This window comes from Salmo salar, chromosome ssa03 (genome assembly GCF_905237065.1).
Source record: "Salmo salar chromosome ssa03, Ssal_v3.1, whole genome shotgun sequence".
In the NCBI taxonomy this organism is placed as follows: Eukaryota; Metazoa; Chordata; class Actinopteri; order Salmoniformes; family Salmonidae; genus Salmo; species Salmo salar.
Window position 1 is genome coordinate 7,642,215 of NC_059444.1, and position 21,718 is coordinate 7,663,932.

The 21,718-nt window shown below is 40.4% G+C and overlaps 1 protein-coding gene across 1 annotated transcript in view; it reads left to right on the plus strand.

Annotated features, from left to right (window-relative positions):
• LOC106597376 (cadherin-7) overlaps positions 1-21,718 on the plus strand; it is a 135,137-nt gene that overhangs the window by 93,857 nt on the left and 19,562 nt on the right. Inside the window, exons 9-11 of the mRNA XM_014188578.2 lie at positions 4,004-4,125; positions 19,896-20,013; positions 20,371-20,622. Coding sequence (XP_014044053.1) covers positions 4,004-4,125; positions 19,896-20,013; positions 20,371-20,622 — 492 coding nt within the window. The remainder of the gene's footprint in view (positions 1-4,003; positions 4,126-19,895; positions 20,014-20,370; positions 20,623-21,718) is intronic.

Consider the following 21,718-nt stretch of genomic DNA (forward strand, 5'->3'; position numbering starts at 1 on the left):
CTTTTTGCCCCCCCCCCCCCACCCATCTATCAATAGGTGCCCTTCTTTGCGAGGCATTGGAAAACCTCCCTGGTCTTTGTGGCTGAGTCTGTGTTTTTTAATTTACTGCTCGACTGAGGGACCTTACAGATAATTGTATGTGTGGGGTATAGAGATGAGGTAGTCATTAAAAAATCGTGTTAAACACCATTATTGCACACAGAGTGAGTCCATGCAACTTATTATGTGACTTGTTAAGCACATCTTTACTCCTGAACTTATTTAGGCTTGCCATAACAAAGGGGTTCAATTCTTATTGACTCAAGACATTTCAGCTTTTCATTTTGTATTAATTTGTAAATATTTCTAAAAACATTATTCCACTTTGACATTATGGGGCATTGTGTGTAAGCCAGTGAGAAAAACCTCTCAATTTAATCCATTTTAAATTCAGGCCGTAACACAACAAATGTGTAAAAAGTCAAGTGGTGTGAATACTTTCTGAAGGCTATGAGCAATGGAATTTCGCATTGCAAACACATGTATGTTAACAGGAACTGATATTGTGATATTGGCCACGTTCCAGACCGACTACAAAGCAGTTGAGCTGCACATTAATCAAGGATTTGGGCATCAGATTGCAATATCATGTTAATGCTGTTACTGTCATGTTAAACACTTTCAGGGGTTGTGCGATTTGCGAATGTAATGTAGGCGGCCTGGAACACAGCCAATGTGTTATCCACTAGATTGTATAGATGGCAACTGACACTTACTAAATGTGTGCTGTATTAGTAAGCTAGCTATTGGCGCAGTTGAAGCAAGGCTTTACATCAGGGTCATGTTCATTAGGGTGTGTTCACACCATAGCAAAACATTTTGCAACGGAAAACAAAAACAAACCAGTTCAGATAGCACCTCCCCATTTCACTCTCGTTTGAATCATTTTCTCCCCTTTCATACCTGCTGAACACAACCCAGGAATTGTGAGCAAAGCAATGCTCAAATTATTACATCTATGCCTTAATTAGACTGAACTGACCAACCATGTATATGACAGGCAGACAGCTGATGATCGAGCACAGGTTTGAACCCCCAGCATTGTAGTGAAACTCAAAGTAGATATGTGATGATAAAACATAATTTTGGAGTATAATTTCTCTAGCTTCTTCTGGCTAGATGAATTGATTTCTGTAATCGAAGGGAAAAACCTTTGACCTTTGAGCTGCAGCCTAGATAAATCTAAATCATACTTCAGATCCTCTTCATCAGCCAGAAGAGCTGACCCACAGTGAGGACAGTTAGAGGGAGGAGAAAGAGGGAGTCTGTTGGAATGATATTGTGGACATATGCTTTTTACCATAGAGGACAAATGGAGAGAGGGTTGTTGTAATGGCCAAGCAGACACACACACACACACACACACACACACACATACATGCACATACACAGACGTACAAACACACAAACACTCCCATGCGCGCACACACCCACACACACACACACACACACACACACACTGCCAGATGTTGTCCTTCTGGTGGAGCTGGTGCCATTTGCCCTCCACAGGTGTTCAGTGTTTGCCGGTGGAATTTGTGTATAGATTACAGAATTTCCCAAGTAATCACAGGGGATAAAGTTCTAACTAAATATACCCATTACTGTTGACTGAACTCACAGGGGATAATGTTCAAACTAAACCAGACCCATCACTGTTGACTGAAATCACAGGGGATAATGTTCAAACTAAACAGACCCATCACTGTTGACTGAAATCACAGGGGATAATGTTCAAACTAAACAGACCCATCACTGTTGACTGAAATCACAGGAGATAATGTTCAAACTAAACAGACCCATCACTGTTGACTGAAATCACAGGAGATAATGTTCAAACTAAACAGACCCATCACTGTTGACTGAAATCACAGGGGATAATGTTCAAACTAAACAGACCCATCTGTCACGACTCCTACCGAAGGTAGCTCCCCCTCCTGCTCGGGTGGTGCTCGGTGGTCGTCGTCACCGGCCTACTAGCTGCCACTGATTCCCTTTTGTTTTCCCCCCTTTACGTTATTACGTGCACCTGTTCTTAGTTGGGCTAATTAGCGGGCTTTATTAGCCCAGCAGGCCCGCCTGCTCTTTCTGCGGGATTATTTCCATTGTATGCTGTGCGTGGTTACACGCTGTTTGTTGCACATTTTTCAGTGGTGCGTATGTTTGCGCAAGCTGTGTTTTGTCCCGTGTGTTTGGGGCACTTTGCTTTGTAGTGCGCTCTGTGCGCTGTTTGGGTTGGCTGTCGTTTGGTCTGTAAGCCTATTAAAGCCAATACCCTGAATCGCTGTTTTCCTGCACTTGATTCCTCGTCAACAAACACCCACGCCTTACACCATCACTGTTGACTGAAATCACAGGGGATAATGTTCAAACTAAACAGACCCATCACTGTTGACTGAAATCACAGGGGATAATGTTCAAACTAAACAGACCCATCACTGTTGACTGAAATCACAGGGGATAATGTTCAAACTAAACAGACCCATCACTGTTGATCTCACCTGTGACTCTGCCCACATGCTACAGACGTAGAGGATTATTCATATTAAGACATAAGTGACTCCAGATACAGCCAACCCATCTGTTGAGTAAATCTATCTCTCCGCACATGAATTACACCCGTGTCTTTGAGAGACAACCAGATCTCAGGTATATTTTCCTCAGCTCACCACTCCCCACTTATGGTTGAACTGTGGAGAAATCTGCAGAGAAACAGTTGAGGGACATACAGTAAGTACCCCAACATCAATGATAGGAACATCAATCTCTGAGGTATACCGTTTACTATGACATAGCAGAAAGTGTTTTTTCCTTTCTAGGTTATTATTTAAAGTTCAATAGATTTCTAGTAATACCAATTCATCTTGATTTATGAAGACGCTATACATAGTAGATGATAATGCATCACACACAGTATATGGTGTTAGGGCCATTGGTCATTACACACTGAGTTTGTAGGAAGTTGAAAATTATATAAAAACACGGATCAACTATTCTCGTGCGTCTGTTTTGACAAATCTGTATTTTTATCTATGAACGTTCTGCCTTCAGACCATTCTCCAGTGGAGAATTTAGCGTGCCGAGAAACCTTGGCATGTCGGTTACCCCAATCCATGATTTATATTAAGATAAAGGTTCAGCTGAAGAGAAGGTAAACAAGACATAATTAGCTTGTTATAAAGCAAACAACATGCGTCGTCAAGAGCATGCCGAGTCACTCAGTGAAGACCACAGAGTTGTTGCCGAGCTCCGACTCTTAATAAGAACACTTCCAGACACCCCCAGTCTTCCAGACTTCCTACACAGTCTGTTTTCGGAATGTTTTCTTAAAGGGATAGTTCACCACATTTTAAATATTGGTTTCGCTTACCCTGTAAGCAGTCTATGGACAAGGTAATGTAGCAACCCACGCTTTGGTTTTTGTTTACGTGGCCACTGTTTTCAAACGCTAACTTTTTAGCATTTTTGTTCAAGTCTCTAAACTTGTCTGTGTAGCTCCATAAAGTTATTTTAAGACACACTAATACAGGTGTGTGGTGAAATCAGTTAAAGGAACTTGATGTTGTGGGGCAGAACATGCAACTGTCTCGGTATTGGTTCAAACATTTAGCTTTCCTGCATCCCCTCATTCTGCTTTACCCCTACCCCTACCTTAGACAGTGCTGTTGAAATTACTGTTGACCTTCATTGCAAAACAGTGTATTTTAATCAATTATTTGGTGACATATGAATATATTTAGTATAGTTTTAATACTAAAAATACTTTTTTTAATGTTTCACTGTTTACATTTTTATGAAGTTTCACGGAGGAGGATGGTCCTCCCCTTCCTCCTCTGAGGAGCCTCCACTGCCAGATACATGCATATATTTTTATTATTATTTGTATTTTTTATTGAATTGATACATGCTTATAGACCAGGGCATTTGGTTGTGCTTATCCTTGACCACTTGTTTCTTTTTTTTTCAGTGGACCCATTGCAAGTGGGAAAGGGTGTGGTTCTGATCACAGTGACGGACATCAATGACAACGCGCCTGTCTTCGCCATCGAGTACGAGACCTACCTTTGTGAGAGTGCCAGACCTGGACAGGTATGTCAACATCTTATGATGCATTTGAAATCTCCTATTGGTAATGGAAGACTGAGGGCCATATACAGTACATTAGAATGGGATGACACAATTGAATGTTCTGATGCAGAGTTCAAAGATGATAATGTTTTGGTAGCGCTGTTATATTGGATAAAACAATTATATTTGATATCATTGTCGCAATTAAAACAAATGAATAATTAGCATTGTTGGGGAGTAGTGAACTAGATGTAGTTAAACTAGTAATTTAAGAACATTTTGCAGTAGCTTGGTGGTAGTTCAAATTCAAATATTGGCAGTGTTTTCAGTAGTTAATTACTTTCTTTACCATGTAGCGGTGTAGCTAACTACTGGAACTACACACTACTGTTTTACCATGTAGCGGTGTAGCTAACTACTGGAACTACACACTACTGTTTTACCATGTAGCGGTGTAGCTAACTACTGGAACTACACACTACTGTTTTACCATGTAGCGGTGTAGCTAACTGATGGAACTACACACTACTGTTTCACCATGTAGCGGTGTAGCTAACTACTGGAACTACACAGTACTGTTTTACCATGTAGCGGTGTAGCTAACTACTGGAACTACACACTACTGTTTTACCATGTAGCTAACTACTAGAACTACACACTACTGTTTTACCATGTAGCGGTGTAGCTAACTGTTGGAACTACACACTACTGTTTTACCATGTAGCGGTGTAGCTAACTACTGGAACTACACACTACTGTTTTACCATGTAGCGGTGTAGCTAACTACTGGAACTACACACTACTGTTTTACCGTGTAGCGGTGTAGCTAACTACTGGAACTACACACTACTGTTTTACTGTGTAGCGGTGTAGCTAACTACTGGAACTACACACTACTGTTTTACCATGTAGCGGTGTAGCTAACTACTGGAACTACACACTACTGTTTTACCATGTAGCGGTGTAGCTAACTACTGGAACTACACACTACTGTTTTTTGCAAAAAGAAGTAGACAATCATTTCCTTTCTTTTTCGGCATCAGACCTGCCTAATTCTCACTTGAAACATTGTTTTTGCGTTTAATAGGTTAAATTACACATTCTGTTAACATATGACCCGGAAGTGATCTATTCTTGCAATTTGTAGTTTATGACATTTCAGATTTACATATGATAATTTTTCACAAAGTAGTATGGATTTAGTGAACTACTTTTTCAAAGTAACTTCAGTTTAGTAAACTATATTTTTCTAAGGGTATCCTTGATGTAGCTCGACTTTTTCCAGTGTGAAATAATTGGTAGCTTGGTAAACTAAATTTTCGGATTAGCTTCCCCATCACTGATAATTAGGCATATCAATAATTGGGCAACATTTTGAGGTGGAAAAAGATTTTCTGCGCCATAATTGTCTCATAGCCAATTGTATAAAACAGCAGCGGTCAGGTGAAGGTAGTTAGAGGCATCACATGGATCTCCATAGCAGGTGCCTAATCAGGGGATCAAAGCGTTGTGCTGCCATGTGGAAAAGGGTTTTATAAGGGGATGCAAAACAGGACTGTGGGGGGATTGTGGCATGAAATTGGTTTGTGTGAAAACGTGGCGTGGTGTCAAGTACTCGGTGTCAGCTCGCCACGGCAACCAACCAGCCAAGCTGAGACCACACGTTTACTTATGCATCCATTCTCTGTCTCTGTGGAGTGGGAGCACAGCTGTGGTGTGTGTGTGTGTGTGTGTGACATTACACCTTTTTGAGTTGTGAAAATGGCATCATTAAGTCCTCACAACAACAACAACAAAAACACAATACCAGTGAATTGTTCACACCACATTGACATACCCCCATACCCAAGAATCTCTTCAAGCAATCCATTGAAATACAATAGCATCACACACCACTGCCCGTCATAATTATAGTAGGAGATGATAGCCGTATTAAATATGTGGTGCTCTCTTAATGAGTGCAATTAAGCCCAATCAGGTTAACAGGGATACACGGCCTGATGGACCTGTGTGTCCTTTGGTGACCTTTGACATTAGAATATTGTCTTTTATGTAATGGCTGAGTTCAAGGCCCTCATGCGCTTCCAATGAGGCGATTTATACACATGAATGGACACTTCTCTTCCTCATGGCCCACTGCCTGTAGAGATACAGATGGTATGGCCGAGGAGATAACATCTCCTTAATGATAACTATATATTAAATAGTTATATATTAGATAGTATTATATTTATTTAACTAGGCAAGTCAGTTAAGAACAAATTCTTATTTACAATGACAGCCTACCCTAACCAGAACGATGCTGGGCCAATTGTGCGCCGCCCCTATGGGACTCACGATCACGGCCAGTTGTGATACAGCCCGGGATCGAACCAGGATCTGCAGTGACACCTCTAGCACTAGAGATGCAGTGCCTTAGACCGTTGCACCACACGGGAACCGGGTAGTTTGAGCCCTGAATGCTGATTTGCGGACAGCTGTGGTATATCACGGGTATGACAAAACATGTATTTTTACTGCTCTAATTACGTTGGTGACCAGTTTATAACAGCAATAATGCACTTGGAGGGGGGGGTGTATGGCCAATATACCACAGCTAAGGGCTTTGTCAAGGCACTCCAACTTGAGTCTTGCGTAAGAACAGCTCTTAGCCATAGTATATTGGCCATATACCACACCTCCTCGTGCCTTATTGCTTAATTATACAGACCTATATCCAATATATACTGTATATGCACGTTAGACTCATTTAAATGTTTGTCTTAATTTAGCTTATGTGCCCCACTGCCTGTAGAGACACAGATGGTAAGACAGAGAAGTTTTATCTCCTTTATGATAACTCTATATTATATAATGTAGTTAGTGGTATTCAATCTCATATGGAATAACTATATATTATATAGTTAATGGTATTTCAATCTCATATGGAATAACTATATATTATATAGTTAATGGTATTTCAATCTCATATGGAATAACTATATATTATATAGTTAATGGTACTTCAATCTCATATGGAATAACTATATATTATATAGTTAGTGGGTATTCAATCTCATATGGAATAACTATATATTATATAGTTCATGGTATTCAATCTCATATGGAATAACTATATATTATATAGTTAGTGCTATTCAATCTCATATGGAATAACTATATATTATATAGTTAATGGTATTCAATCTCATATGGAATAACTATATATTATATAGTTAATGGTATTTCAATCTCATATGGAATAACTATATATTATATAGTTAGTGGTATTCAATCTAATATGGAATAACTATATATTATATAGTTCATGGTATTCAATCTAATATGGAATAACTATATATTATATAGTTAATGGTATTCAATCTAATATGGAATAACTATATATTATATAGTTCATGGTATTCAATCTCATATGGAATAACTATATATTATATAGTTAATGGTATTCAATCTCATATGGAATAACTATATATTATATAGTTAGTGGTATTCAATCTCATATGGAATAACTATATATTATATAGTTGGTGGTATTCAATCTCATATGGAATAACTATATATTATATAGTTGGTGGTATTCAATCTAATATGGAATAACTATATATTATATAGTTAGTGGTATTCAATCTAATATGGAATAACTATATATTATATAGTTCATGGTATTCAGTCTCACATGGAATAACTATATATTATTTTAATGAACACGATGGGAGACAGAGAGCTGGTTTCCAGAGCATGTGTTTATTTGTAAAGGACCACAGGAGGAGGCAGGTAGCTGGGTCCAGGGGCAGGCAGAAGGTCATACACAGGGGTCCAAAAAGGCAACAGTACAGGCAGGGACAAGGCTAGTAACGTCGTCCGGGAGATCAGGCAAGAGGTTGATAACAGGAAATCCTATTATATAGTTAGTGGTATTAAATCCTATATGGAATAACTATATAGTATATAGTTAATGGTATTAAATCTCATATGGAATAACTATATGTGGTGGTATTCAATCTCATATGGAATAACTATATATCATTTTTTATTTAACTAGGCAAGTCAGTTAAGAACAAATTCTTATTTACAATGACAGCCTACACCGGCCAAACCTGGACGACTCTGGGCCAATTATGCGCCGCCCTATGGGACTCCCAATCACAGCCAGTTGTGTCTGTAGTCTATAGTGACGCCTCAATCACTGAGATGCAGTGCCTTAGACCGCTGCGCCACTCGGGAGCCCGATATAGTTAATGGTATTCAATCTCCTATGGAATAGGAGTCAGATGAACTCATGGATACCATTTGTATGTCTCTCTTTTTAAAGGAAGTTGAAGGTAGTTTCTGGAACGATTTCTAATTAGCGTTAGCGCAATGACTGGAAGTTTATGGGATCAGCTAGCTGATCCCATGGACTTCCAAATCATTGTGCTAATGCTAGTTGTCAAAATGCTCAAATTATCTCTTTAGACTGATTTGAGCTCCAAAAATGTTCACATATACTGTAGAGTATCTGAATATTACTCTGGCCTTCAATATGTTTGGGCTGTATAGCCAGCTGCTGTGGTAATTGTAATGCCAAACTTGGAGTTGACATGCCAAACTTGGAGTTGTCATAGTATGACAACAAATATATGAGTTGGCTATAGAGTAAAAACAGATCTGAACAGCGGTAACTTGTGAAAATCATTGTCATCCCGAGGCTGTGCCACTTAAACAATTCAAAGGAGTCCCTGTTTGCAGCACTGAGAGACACTGAGCAAAACAACATGAAAAACCCTAGCCTACATACATGCACCTTCTCCCAAATGAATTAAGTGGATTCCTGTACTACTTTGAAAAGAAACTTCAGGACAATGATGATTTTGATGCTGTTGGGATCTCAATAGACCAACATCAGATAAGGAGTAGCAAAGAATATCAAAACTGTAACGCATTTGACATAAAACTTTTTTTTTTGCAACAGTGCATTAGTATCTAACAATACACACAAATCTGACTCCAACCTAAGTGTATGTAAACTTCCGACTTCAGCTGTATATAATATTTACAAAACCAACGTCAACAGTGCCTTAGACTCCTGTGAGTTCGGCATTCACTGCCAATACCTGATTGTAATTGGATGACAAGGGCAATCCTGTAAAAACAAACAACTTGATTGTGTCCCTGATTGACTAAGCTGCGTTGAAGCCGCCACAAAGAGGGCTGAGAGAGAGAGAGAGAGAGAATATTGTTCTCTCTCTCTCCTATGACTCCCGTCTGATGAAAAAAAATCTCAAACAGCTACCATTAAGGCCTTAGAAACAACATACTGGGTACAATGTACCTACCGGCCCTTTGAGACAGACAGCGGAAGTCTAAGCATAAGGGGAAATCTAATCAAAACCTCTGAGACTGTTAGGGTTGTTGAAGTGGTCACAAACAAAATAGTTAATAGATTTTTGAGAAATTTGTGTTCTTAGAGGTTTCTCTTTGATTGGGTGGTCCTGGTTTTGTAGCCTGGACGCTCAGCTGGGGGAGGGACGCTAAAAAGGGGTGGGTGGTGTACTTCAATCCGTCAACAGTATTGTAGGATTTGCAGGACAGGGGTCTAAGCTGGAAGGGTATTACAATCAAGCAGGCATGTTTTGTTGTTACAAATGGTAATGACCGGTTACAATGGTCAGCGGTAGGGGAGACTGGGGCTGGTTGTCACACGTTTGACTTTTTCCGATATTAGAAGAAAATAGCAATTAATAGAACTGAGAGCAAAAATAAATCTGCACTTTGGTACATACTCCTAAGTACTTAGTTTTATCAAGCATATGGAATTTAATCAAAATAAGAACGTGTTCTTAAACTGACTTGCCTAGTTAAATAAAAAAATGAAATACATATGCCCCAACCGGTATCCTAATGAAACTGAACACTTGGGAACATATAGGCCTACACGTTTGAACATTACATTTTTCTCCATATTACAATTTACTCCAGAACCTGGGACAAATGTTTTTACAAATGTGAGCATAACACCTCTCAATACAAGTACCATAACCTAAACAGGACAATACTCATATTAGTCTCTGTCTTAGTTATTGTGCCATATCCCCAAGAACTCCTTGTTCCCACTGCTTTCTTATTCAAAAATACACCCGGAGGAGCAAATTATTTTAATATCAAAACAAAAGAAAATTCTACATTTTTGTTAATCATGTTTTTTTAATTACCTTTCAGTATAAATAGTTACCATGATTGTTTCAATTAAAAAAGGCATTGGGAAAGGAAGTGTGACTTCAATGTATGCTAAATAATTATGTGCTAAAGACACATTTTAATTAAGTAAAATCCTTAACCTTCAATGACTGTTTATCACTCATTATGAACTTAAAGATACACTATGGAAAGGTAGTCGCTAATGGTTTACGTCAACGCTTGCATGTCTGCTGTATGGTTTGAATGAGATGATAAGAAACAACAAGAATCAGAAACCCTTAGCTTTAGGTTTGTGTCTCTGTCCGATTCGGTCATTTCAGTAAATTAAGGATACCTTTCCCGCCATCGATCCACACACCTAGATATTTCAATTAAGATAGAAATAATTAAAATCTGCAATGGCATTTTTTAAAGCTCATTTTTAAAGCAATAACAGCTTGCCGTCACTGTCATGTTTATTAAGTGTTCATAGGGCGGCGCACAATTGGCTCAGCGTCATCCAGGTTTGGCCTTGTTAAATAAAGGTAAACTAAAATGTTTGCCTTTTCGATGAAGAGTTAATACAAGGGATTACCAATAGCTGTTCCTTGTTGTTCCTTGTTAATGGCACTATCCTTACATGACCCATCCTCCTCCCTGGAGTTTTGCTTACAAAAGCAAAGCAATAATGAACAAGCCAAATGTATTAATTTCCTAAACCCTCAAAAGGTTTCCACTTCAGCCGTTGCAATACAAAACAGATGGCGGGTGTGTAAGCGTCAGTCCCTAAGTCCCATCGGCAATCCACACCTGCAATGGGGTTATTCATGTAGTTTGTCTCGCTCTGCCTTCTGTTTTCTATCTCAGGGTACCTGCTCTATTATTTAGGTGCCCTTGATTTCGGCCATTTTTCCAACTGTCATCCCTTTATTGGTTATGATGTGTCGTCCAGAGCTGATTTTGACTGCCAGTTTTTTTTTCACACAAAGACCTGTGCTGTAATGGCAAACGATGAAGAAGAATTATAATGCTAAATCCCATGCAGAGTACCGTTGTTATATGTCGGTCCAGCACTTGTCAAAGTTATTATTTGAATGTATGTCTTTTTCCATATGACTGCTGCCTTCCTAAATGACTGGTATATGATTTGAATAGTAACTGGCTGGCTAACAAGTAGACCCACTGTAGCGTGACAGGTCTGAGGTGTCGTCTCTGCCCAGCCTTTCGTACATGTGTAGCATTTCTAGCTGGCTGCATGTTCTCTAGGGGGGCTTCCATGGAGCGACGGATAATAGTGTTAAAAAGGCAAATGAAAGAGGTTACAGCTTGTTATCACAGATAACTGATATAATAATACACCTACAATATACACTACACGATCAAAAGTATATGGACACTGGTTCTGGGAAGGTGTCCACTAGATGTTGGAACGTTGCTGCGGAGACTTGCTTCCATTCAGCCACAAGAGCATTAGTGAGGTCGGGCTCTGATGTTGGGCGATTAGGCCTGGCTCGCAGTTGGTGTTCAATGGGGTTTAGGTTACGGCTCTGTTCAGGCCAGTCAAGTTCTTCCACACCGATCTCGACATGCTTTTTCTGTATGGACCTCGCTTTGTGCACGGGGTTATTGCCATGCTGGAACAGGAAAGGGCCTTCCCCCGATTCTAGACTGACGATTCTAGAATGACATTCCAGAATTGTCTAGAATGTCATTGTATGCTGTAGCGTTAAGACTGTTATTCCTCCTCCACTAAACTTTACAGTTGGAACTATGCATTGGGGCAGGTAGTGTTCTTCTGGCACCGCTAAACACACATTCTTCCGTCAGACTGCCAGATAGTGACGCGTGATTCATCCCTCCAGAGAATGCGTTTCAACTGAGTCCAGTGGCGGCTAGCTTTACACCACTCCAGCTGACGCTTGGCATTGCGCATGGTAGTCTTAGGCTTGTGTGCGGCTGCTTGGCCATGGAAACCCATTTCATGAAGCACCAGACGAACAGTTCTTGTGCTGACGTTGATTCCAGAGGCAGTTTGGAACTCAGTAGTAAGTGTTGCAACCGAGGAAAGACGATTTCTACGCCCTACGGGCTTCAGCACCTGGTGGTCCCGTTCTGTGAGCTTGTGTGGCCTACCACTTCGCGGCTGAGCCGTTGTTGCTCCTAGATGTTGACCGGGGCAGCTCTAGCAGGGTAGAAATTTCACGAACTGACTTGTTGGAAAGGTGGCATGCTATGACGGTGCCACGTTGAAAGTCACTGAACTATTCAGTAAGGCCATTCTACTGCCAATGTTTGTCTAGAGATTGCATGGCTGTCTGCTCAATGTTATACACTTATCAGCAACGGGTGTGGCTGAAATGGCCAAATCCATTAATTTGAAGCAGTGTCCACATACTTTTGTATGTATATATATATGTATATATAGTGTACCTATAATATACCTATAGTGCCATTAACCATGGGCACTTTTCAGTCAAGGGCCCTTTTTGGGGAAATATCATGATCTTGAAAGGGTGAACAATACAGTATATATGGGTAAAGCATGCTATGTTCCAAGTGTGTATCATATCATCTATATTTTACATATCTATCTGCCTGTGGGCTACTTGACCCATGACACCGTTTTTGAACCCTTCTCCTCATAGCAATGTACTGAACAAAAAATATAAACGCAACATGTAAAGTGTTGGTCCCAAAAGCAGAAAATGTGCTCATAAATAAATCAAACAGAAAATAAAACAAACAGAAAATAAACCAAACATATAAATAACACTTATATAAAATAATAACTGTTTATTTATACATTATTTATTTGATGATCCTAAAAGCCCTTAAACCTCTCAAAGTCCTGTGCCAAATATTCACTCACTGTTAAGTGAGACGGGACAACACATATTGAGCTACCTAAACAAATAAGACACTAAATCCATCCAGATAATCACGTGGGTTTAAACTTTAAATCCTCGCACGGACAAGGTAGCACATTTGTGGATTTATGTCAATTTATCACGAAAAAATACTGTTGTTGTTTACTTACTCCAGGGTGCACAAATGGAATCAAATTCATTATATAGGGCTCTGGTCAAAAGTAGTGCACTATATAGGGAATAGGGTGACATAGGGCTCTGGTCAAATGTAGTGCACTATTTAGGGAATAGGGTGCCATAGTGCACTACTTTTGACCAGAGCCCTATCTAGGGAATAGGGTGCCATAAGGCTCTGGTCAAAAGTAGTGCACTATATAGGGAATGGGGTGCCATAGGGCTCTGGTCAAAAGTATTGCACTATATAGGGAATAGGGTGCCATAAGGCTCTGGTCAAAAGTAGTGCACTATATAGGGAATAGGGTGCCATAGGGCTCTGGTCAAAAGTAGTGCACTATATAGGGAAGAGGGTTCAATAGGGCTCTGCTCTGGTCAAAAGTAGTGCACTATATAGGGAATAGGGTGCCATAGGGCTCTGGTCAAAAGTAGTGCACTATATAGGGAAGAGGGTTCAATAGGGCTCTGGTCAAAGTGTTGCACTATATAGGGAATGGGGTGCCATAGGGCTCTGGTCAAAAGTAGTGCACTATATAGGGAAGAGGGCCCCATTTGGGACAGAAACCCTGTTGGCATGGTGGTGCATTTCCAGTTTCCAGGAGATTTTCTCACATTGAGTTTTGTGCTGACTTGCTCTTCACGAGGGCAGGGCTCGGTACGGCCGGTGTTTTACCCAGCCAAAGCTAGGGGGATTAGGCCACCGCAGAGCGTCGGGCCGGGGGGAATCTTCTTATAGCGCCACCTGATGGGCCTCCGCTGATAATCATCTTTCAAACACAGCACTTTTAAATGGTGTGTTTTTTTTTCATGTGTGTCATAAATCGTAAGCCAGCCCGGGAATGGCTTTTCCACTTTAATGCTTAAATTGTCCGAGGCAAACATTGTGTGTACTGATTTTTCTCTCTCTCTCTGTGTGTGTGTGTGTGTGTGTGTGTGTGTGTGTGTGTGTGTGTGTGTGTGTGTGTGTGTGTGTGTGTGTGTGTGTGTGTGTCTGTGTGTGTGTGCAGTATTAGTTATTTGGCTTAAACTCGCGCTGCCCCTTTTCCATTTGGTTTGGAACTGATATGATGGTGTTTTTGAGATCATTTCAAGGTGATATAATAATAGAATTCATACTCCTATGTATTTTCATCTATTTCAAATCAAATGTTATTTGTCACATGCTTCATAAACAGCAGGTGTAGACTAACAGTGAAATGCTTACTTCCGGGCCATTCCCAAAAATGCAGAGTGAAAATGTTTGTAATTATAGAAAAACAATAACACAAGGAATATATACACAATGAGTAAGGATAACTTGGCTATATACACAAGATACCAGTACCGAGTCCATGTGCAGGGGTACGAGGTAATAGATACAGTGCCTTCAGAAAGTATTCACACCCCTTGCCTTTTTAACATTTTAGTTTTGTTACAGCCTGAATTTAAAATGGATTACATTTAGATTTTTTTTTGTCACTGGCCTGCACATAATGCATCATAATGTCAAAGTGGAATTATGTTTTTGGACCTTTTTATAACTTAACAAAAAATAAAAAAGCTGAAATGTCTTGAGTTAATAAGTATTCAATCCCATTTCTTATGGAAAGCCTAAATACCTTAAGGAGTAAAAATGTGCTTAACAAGTCACATAATAAGTTGCATGGACTCATTCTGTGCGCAATAATAGTGATTAACATGATTTTTGAATGACTTCCTCATCTCTGTACCCAACACATATAATTACATGTAAGGTCCCAGTGAATTTCAAACACAGATTCAACCACAAAGACCAGGGAGGTTTTCCAATGCCTCGCAAAGAAGTGCACCTATTGGTAGATGGGTAAAGAAAATATCCCTTTGATCATGGTGAAGTTAATAATTACACTTTGGACGGTGTATCAACTCGGACGGAGTTCCCGAGTGGTGCTGCGGTCTATGGCACTGCATCTCAGTACTAGAGGTGTCACTACAGACCCTGGTTCAATTCCAGGCTATATCACAACCTGCTGTGATCGGGAGTCGCATAGGGCTATGTACAATTGGCCCAGCGTCGTCCGGGTTAGGGTTTGGCCGGGGTAGGCCATCATTGTAAAATAAGAATTTGTTCATAACTGACTTGTCTGGTTAAATAAAGGTTAAATAAAATAAAAAATACAAAAATCAATACACCCAGTCACTACAAAGATACAGCCATCCTTCCTTAACTCAGTAGCCGGAGAGGAAGGAAAGCGCTCAGGGATTTTGCAATGAGGCCAATGGTGACTTTAAAACAGTTATGGAGTTTAATGGCTGTGATGGGAGAAAACTGAGGATGGATCAACAACATTATAGTAACTCCATAATACTAACCTAATTAACAGAGTGAAGCATGTACAGAATTTAAAAAATCCAATACAACACATTACTGAGTACTCCTCTCCATATTTTCAAGCATAGTGTTGGCTGCATCATGTTATAGGTATGCTTGTAATCGTTCAGGACTGGGGAGTTTTTCAGGAATAAAAATAAACAGAATGGAGCTAAGCACAGGCAAAATCCTAGAGAAAAACCAGGTTCAATCTGCTTTCCACCAGACACTGGGAGATGAATTCACCTTGCAGCAGGACAATAACCTAAAACACAAGGCCATATCTACACTGGAGTTGCTTACCAAGAAGACGGTGAATGTTCCTGAGTGGCCGAGTTACAGTTTTGACTTAAAAATACTTGAAAATCTATGCAAGACCTGAAAATGGTTGTCCAGGATCAACAACCAATTTTACAGAGCTTGAATAATTTTGAAAAGAATAATGGGCAAATGTTGCACAATCCAGGTGTGGAAATCTCTAAGAAACTTAGCCAGAAAGACTAAGCTGTAGTCACTGCCAAAAGTGCTTCTAGAAAGTATTGACTCAGGGGTGTTAATACTTATGTAAATGAGATATTTCTATATTTCATATTAAATACATTTGCAAACATTTCTAAAAACATGTTTTGTCATTATGGGGTATTGTGTGTAGATGGGTGAGGAAGAAAAAAAATATTTAATCCATTTTGAATTCAGGCTGTAACACAACAAAATGTGGAATAAATCAAGGGGTATGAATATGTTTTGTAGGCAATATATGTAGATATAGGTAGGATTAAAGTGACTAGGCAACAGGATAGATAATAGACAGTAGCAGCAGTATACTGTAGGTAGGGGTAAAGGATAGATAATAGACAGTAACAGCAGTATACTGTAGGTAGGGGTAAAGGATAGATAATAGACAGTAACAGCAGTATACTGTAGGTAGGGGTAAAGGATAGATAATAGACAGTAGCAGCAGTATACTGTAGGTAGGATTAAAGTGACTAGGCAACAGGATAGATAATAGACAGTAGCAGCAGTATACTGTAGGTAGGATTAAAGTGACTAGGCAACAGGATAGATAATAGACAGTAGCTGCAGTATACTGTAGGTAGGATTAAAGTGACTAGGCAACAGGATAGATAATAGACAGTAACAGCAGTATACTGTAGGTAGGGGTAAAGGATAGATAATAGACAGTAACAGCAGTATACTGTAGGTAGGATTAAAGTGACTAGGCAACAGGATAGATAATAGACAGTAACAGCAGTATACTGTAGGTAGGATTAGTCTAGGCAACAGGATAGATAATAGACAGTAACAGCAGTATACTGTAGGTAGGGTTAAAGGATAGATAATAGACAGTAACAGCAGTATACTGTAGGTAGGATTAAAGTGACTAGGCAACAGGATAGATAATAGACAGTAACAGCAGTATACTGTAGGTAGGGGTAAAGGATAGATAATAGACAGTAACAGCAGTATACTGTAGGGAGGATTAAAGTGACTAGGCAACAGGATAGATAATAGACAGTAACAGCAGTATACTGTAGGTAGGGGTAAAGTGACTAGACAACAGGATAGATAATAGACAGTAACAGCAGTATACTGTAGGTAGGGGTAAAGGATAGATAATAGACAGTAACAGCAGTATACTGTAGGTAGGGGTAAAGGATAGATAATAGACAGTAGCAGCAGTATACTGTAGGTAGGGGTAAAGGATAGATAATAGACAGTAACAGCAGTATACTGTAGGTAGGGGTAAAGGATAGATAATAGACAGTAACAGCAGTATACTGTAGGTAGGGGTAAAGGATAGATAATAGACAGTAGCAGCAGTATACTGTAGGTAGGATTAAAGTGACTAGGCAACAGGATAGATAATAGACAGTAACAGCAGTATACTGTAGGTAGGGGTAAAGGATAGATAATAGACAGTAACAGCAGTATACTGTAGGTAGGGGTAAAGGATAGATAATAGACAGTAACAGCAGTATACTGTAGGGAGGATTAAAGTGACTAGGCAACAGGATAGATAATAGACAGTAACAGCAGTATACTGTAGGTAGGATTAAAGTGACTAGGCAACAGGATAGATAATAGACAGTAGCAGCAGCGTATGTGATGAGTCAAAAGAACTAGTGCAAAGAGAGTAAATGCAGATAGTTAAATAGTTAACCAATCGCTATGGACTAACTATTTATCAGGCTTATGGCTTGGGGGTAGAGGCTGTTCAGGGTCCTGTCTGTTCCAGACTTGGTGCATTGGTACCGCTTGCCATGCGGTAGCAGAGAGAACAGTCTATGTCTTGGGTGGTTGGAGTCTTTGCCAAATTTTAGGGCCTTCCTCTTTTTGTTGTTCTGCAGCAGACCTAGATGGTAATTACAATACACACATATTTATCAAGTCATATTATATAAATAGAATACCAGGTTCTACTAACAATACTGTATATCAACCTAATGAAAAACATACCAATGTAACGCTATTGTTATTATTATGAGTATTGTTGAAAAGGTCATCATATTGGTAAGTGGCTAATCTTGACCACACGCAGGAGGGTTCAATGAGGATTTTGTAGGTGGTGTAACGGTCTCCTAAATTTGTCCCAGCCCCTATAGAGTATGGTACTGCCTTTCCTCTCGATGTATCACTAATATCACCTTCCTTATTGTCATATCAGATGTTATAGCTGGTGTTTTACAGTATATGGCTCTATCTCTTGGTGTGACCTGTTGTCATCTCTTGAAAATGCTGTCTGTGTGCATTTTTATTATAAATGTTGATTTGGATCTTCTTTTTCACTCAGTGGCCCAGTATGGTGTTCATATTATACGGAGCCCTTTGGGGGTCATGGTGGAGAAAGAAAAAAAACATCCAGGCTAATCCTCAGATAGGCTCCACAAATCCACCAGGAGTCAGGAGTAGCTTAACATTCGATTCGTGGTTTATCAAGTCAGCCATATCATCCATGGTTCTGAAAAAGGGAGTAAATATTCTGTAAATAAATGGGGTTATCTCAATAATATATTCAAACAACGAAGAAAATCTTTGTATTTCATACCCAGATTGAAGTAGAGTTCAATTAACTCTCATCAATCCATTATAAAGACATGCACTCAAATCTGCAGGAGTGATCCAAAGGAACAAATTCATGAATAGAGGTAATTAATAAAAACATTTGAGGGAACACATTATTATTTTTTTGTATTTTACCCTTTTTTTCTCCATGATTTCAATCTTGTCTCATCGCTGCAACTCTCCAACGGGCTCAGGAGAGATGAAGGTCGAGTCATGCATCCTCCGAAACATGACCCTCCAAACTGAGCTTCGTAACACCTGCACGCTTAACCCAGAAGCCAGTTGCACCAATGTGTCAGAAGAAACACCGTTCAACTGACACAGCGGTCAGCCTGCAGATGTCCGGCCCACCACAAGGAGTCACTAGAGCATGACGAGCCAAGTAAAGCTTCCCCAGTCAAACCCTCTCCTAACCTGGACAGCACTTGGCCAATACCCGGGATTAAACCCGGGTCTGTAGTGATGTCATTAGCACTGCAATGCAGTGCCTTAGATCGCTGCTCCACTCAGGAGGCCTGGGAACACATTTTTATATTGAGGGAACACATTTTCATATCGAGGGAATACATTTTCATATCGAGGGAATACATTTTCATATCGAGGGAACACATTTTCATATCGAGGGAACACACTTTTATATCGAGGGAACACATTTTTATATCGAGGGAATACATTTTCATATCGAGGGAATACATTTTCATATCGAGGGAACACATTTTCATATCGAGGGAACACACTTTTATATCGAGGGAATACATTTTCATATCGAGGGAACACACTTTTATATCGAGGGAATACATTTTCATATCGAGGGAACACACTTTTATATTGAGGGAATACACTTTTATATCGAGGGAATACATTTTCATATCGAGGGAACACATTTTCATATCGAGGGAATACACTTTTATATCGAGGGAATACACTTTTATATCGAGGGAATACACTTTTATATCGAGGGAATACATTTTTATATCGAGGGAACACATTTTATATTGAGGGAACAAAAAAAGGAGGGAACTGACTTTTTTTCTCCCACTATGACCCTTAAGGGGTTCCATAATATTAGGACAGCTCTCGACAGGTGATAAATACAAGTCCTGCTGAGACTGTTCTTATATAGACACCGTACTCTAGAATGCAAGACAATAAACTGAACTGACCTGAACTGAATGTAACCTTTGGTCATCTATCTCCTACAGGTCATTGAGACCATCAGTGCTGTTGACCGAGACCAGCCTCAGAGTGGACACCGCTTCTTCTTCTCCTTGACCGCTGAGGCTGCTGGGAATCTCAACTTCACCCTGAGAGACAACAAAGGTAAGTGCCTGACCCGGAATGGGTAGGGGTAAATGTTAGGGTATAGGGTAGAAACCTCACAAGGATCCCGGATAGCACTAACCGGCCAGACACATGGTCATATTGGGCCGATAAAACATGCATAGTTGGCAGCAGGACAGTCTAAACGAATAAGGGAGCAATTCAAAATGGATGCTTAGTCACCAGGCAGGAGCAGCTCCACAACCATATTGTGGTTTCCTTGCCTTGATTGTCTATTTTCCATTATGTAAACCCCATATCGGCTAACGTTTGTCATGATTTGTTGGAATCCACCAAGTATTACTGTCTGAACACAATTTTATCAGTGTATTAATATGCCTTCCCCCTCTCCCCGAGACAACACCGCTTCTGTGCTGACCAAGCGAGGGGGTTTCCAGCGCCGCCACCAGAACGTGTACCGCCTCCCCGTCCTCATCATGGACAATGGGAGCCCCGCCCTCAGCAGCACCAACACTCTGTCCATCCGGGTGTGCGACTGCGACCCTGATGGGATCCCCCAGTCATGTGGGAGTGAGAACTCCATGCTCTCAGCGGGCCTCAGCACCGGGGCCCTCATTGCCATCCTGGCCTGCATCCTCACACTACTGGGTAAGCCATTTTACCAAAACACATCAGGGCCACAAGCTCCTTCATGTGGCCCCTTGACTGATATCCAGAGAGAGAGAGAGAGAGAGAGAGAGAGAGAGAGAGAGAGAGAGAGAGAGAGAGAGAGAGAGAGAGAGAGAGAGAGAGAGAGAGAGAGAGAGAGAGAGAGAGAGATCGAGAGAGATCGAGATCGAGATCCAGTTACCTCAGGCTCCTGAGAAAACAGAGGTTTGACTGAAAGGTCCCTTTCAAAGCTGCGGTTGTGTTATTACTTCCCCCAATGATCTCTTTGCTTAAAACCATCTCTGTTAGACAGAATGACTCAACATATTTCTGATCTAGGATCAGTTTTGGCTTTTCGATCATAATGAATCAGATTATATGGACGGGGGGGGGGTCTGATCCAAGATCAGCTCTCCTACTCTGACATGCTTTTTGAGTGTCTATCTCTAACGATCATCCTGAATTACCAAAGATATATGAGGCATGGTTATATGATGTTTTTACATTATTCTGCCTCAATGTTCTCTCCTGTTGTTGTGGAGAATACATTGTGTGGCAGCATCCATGTATTTCTGAAGACCTATCCCACATGTTCTTCAGACACCCAACGTTCTTCCTGCCTGTATGGGGCACTGGGTCTGCATCTCACATGGCATCCTATTCCCTTTGTAGTGCACTACTTTTGACCAACCCCCATAGGGCTCTGTTCAAAAGCAGTGCACTACGTAGGGTATAGGGTGCCATGTGAGACGAAGACTAGGATTAGTCCATCTCTGAAAGCCTCAACTGAGCCTCCATTTTGTGCTAACTAAGCCTTTTCCCTGGGGGTCCAGCCCAGCCTAATCCGTCATGGTCGAGAGCACGGGGCTGGTGGATATGTAGAGAGCCAGGAGAGACAATGTGGAAGGAAACTGAAAATTACAAAAAAAATGTAAATAGGGATTTAACCACCGATGAACTTACTGTGTTGGTCACTTATGGTGCTTGAGTCACACTGGGAGAGAAGCACAAGGCCCCAAGCTAAGCTGTCCCCACAGAGTCACAATGGGAGAGAAGCACAATGCCCAAAGCTAAGCTGTCCCCACTGAGTCACACT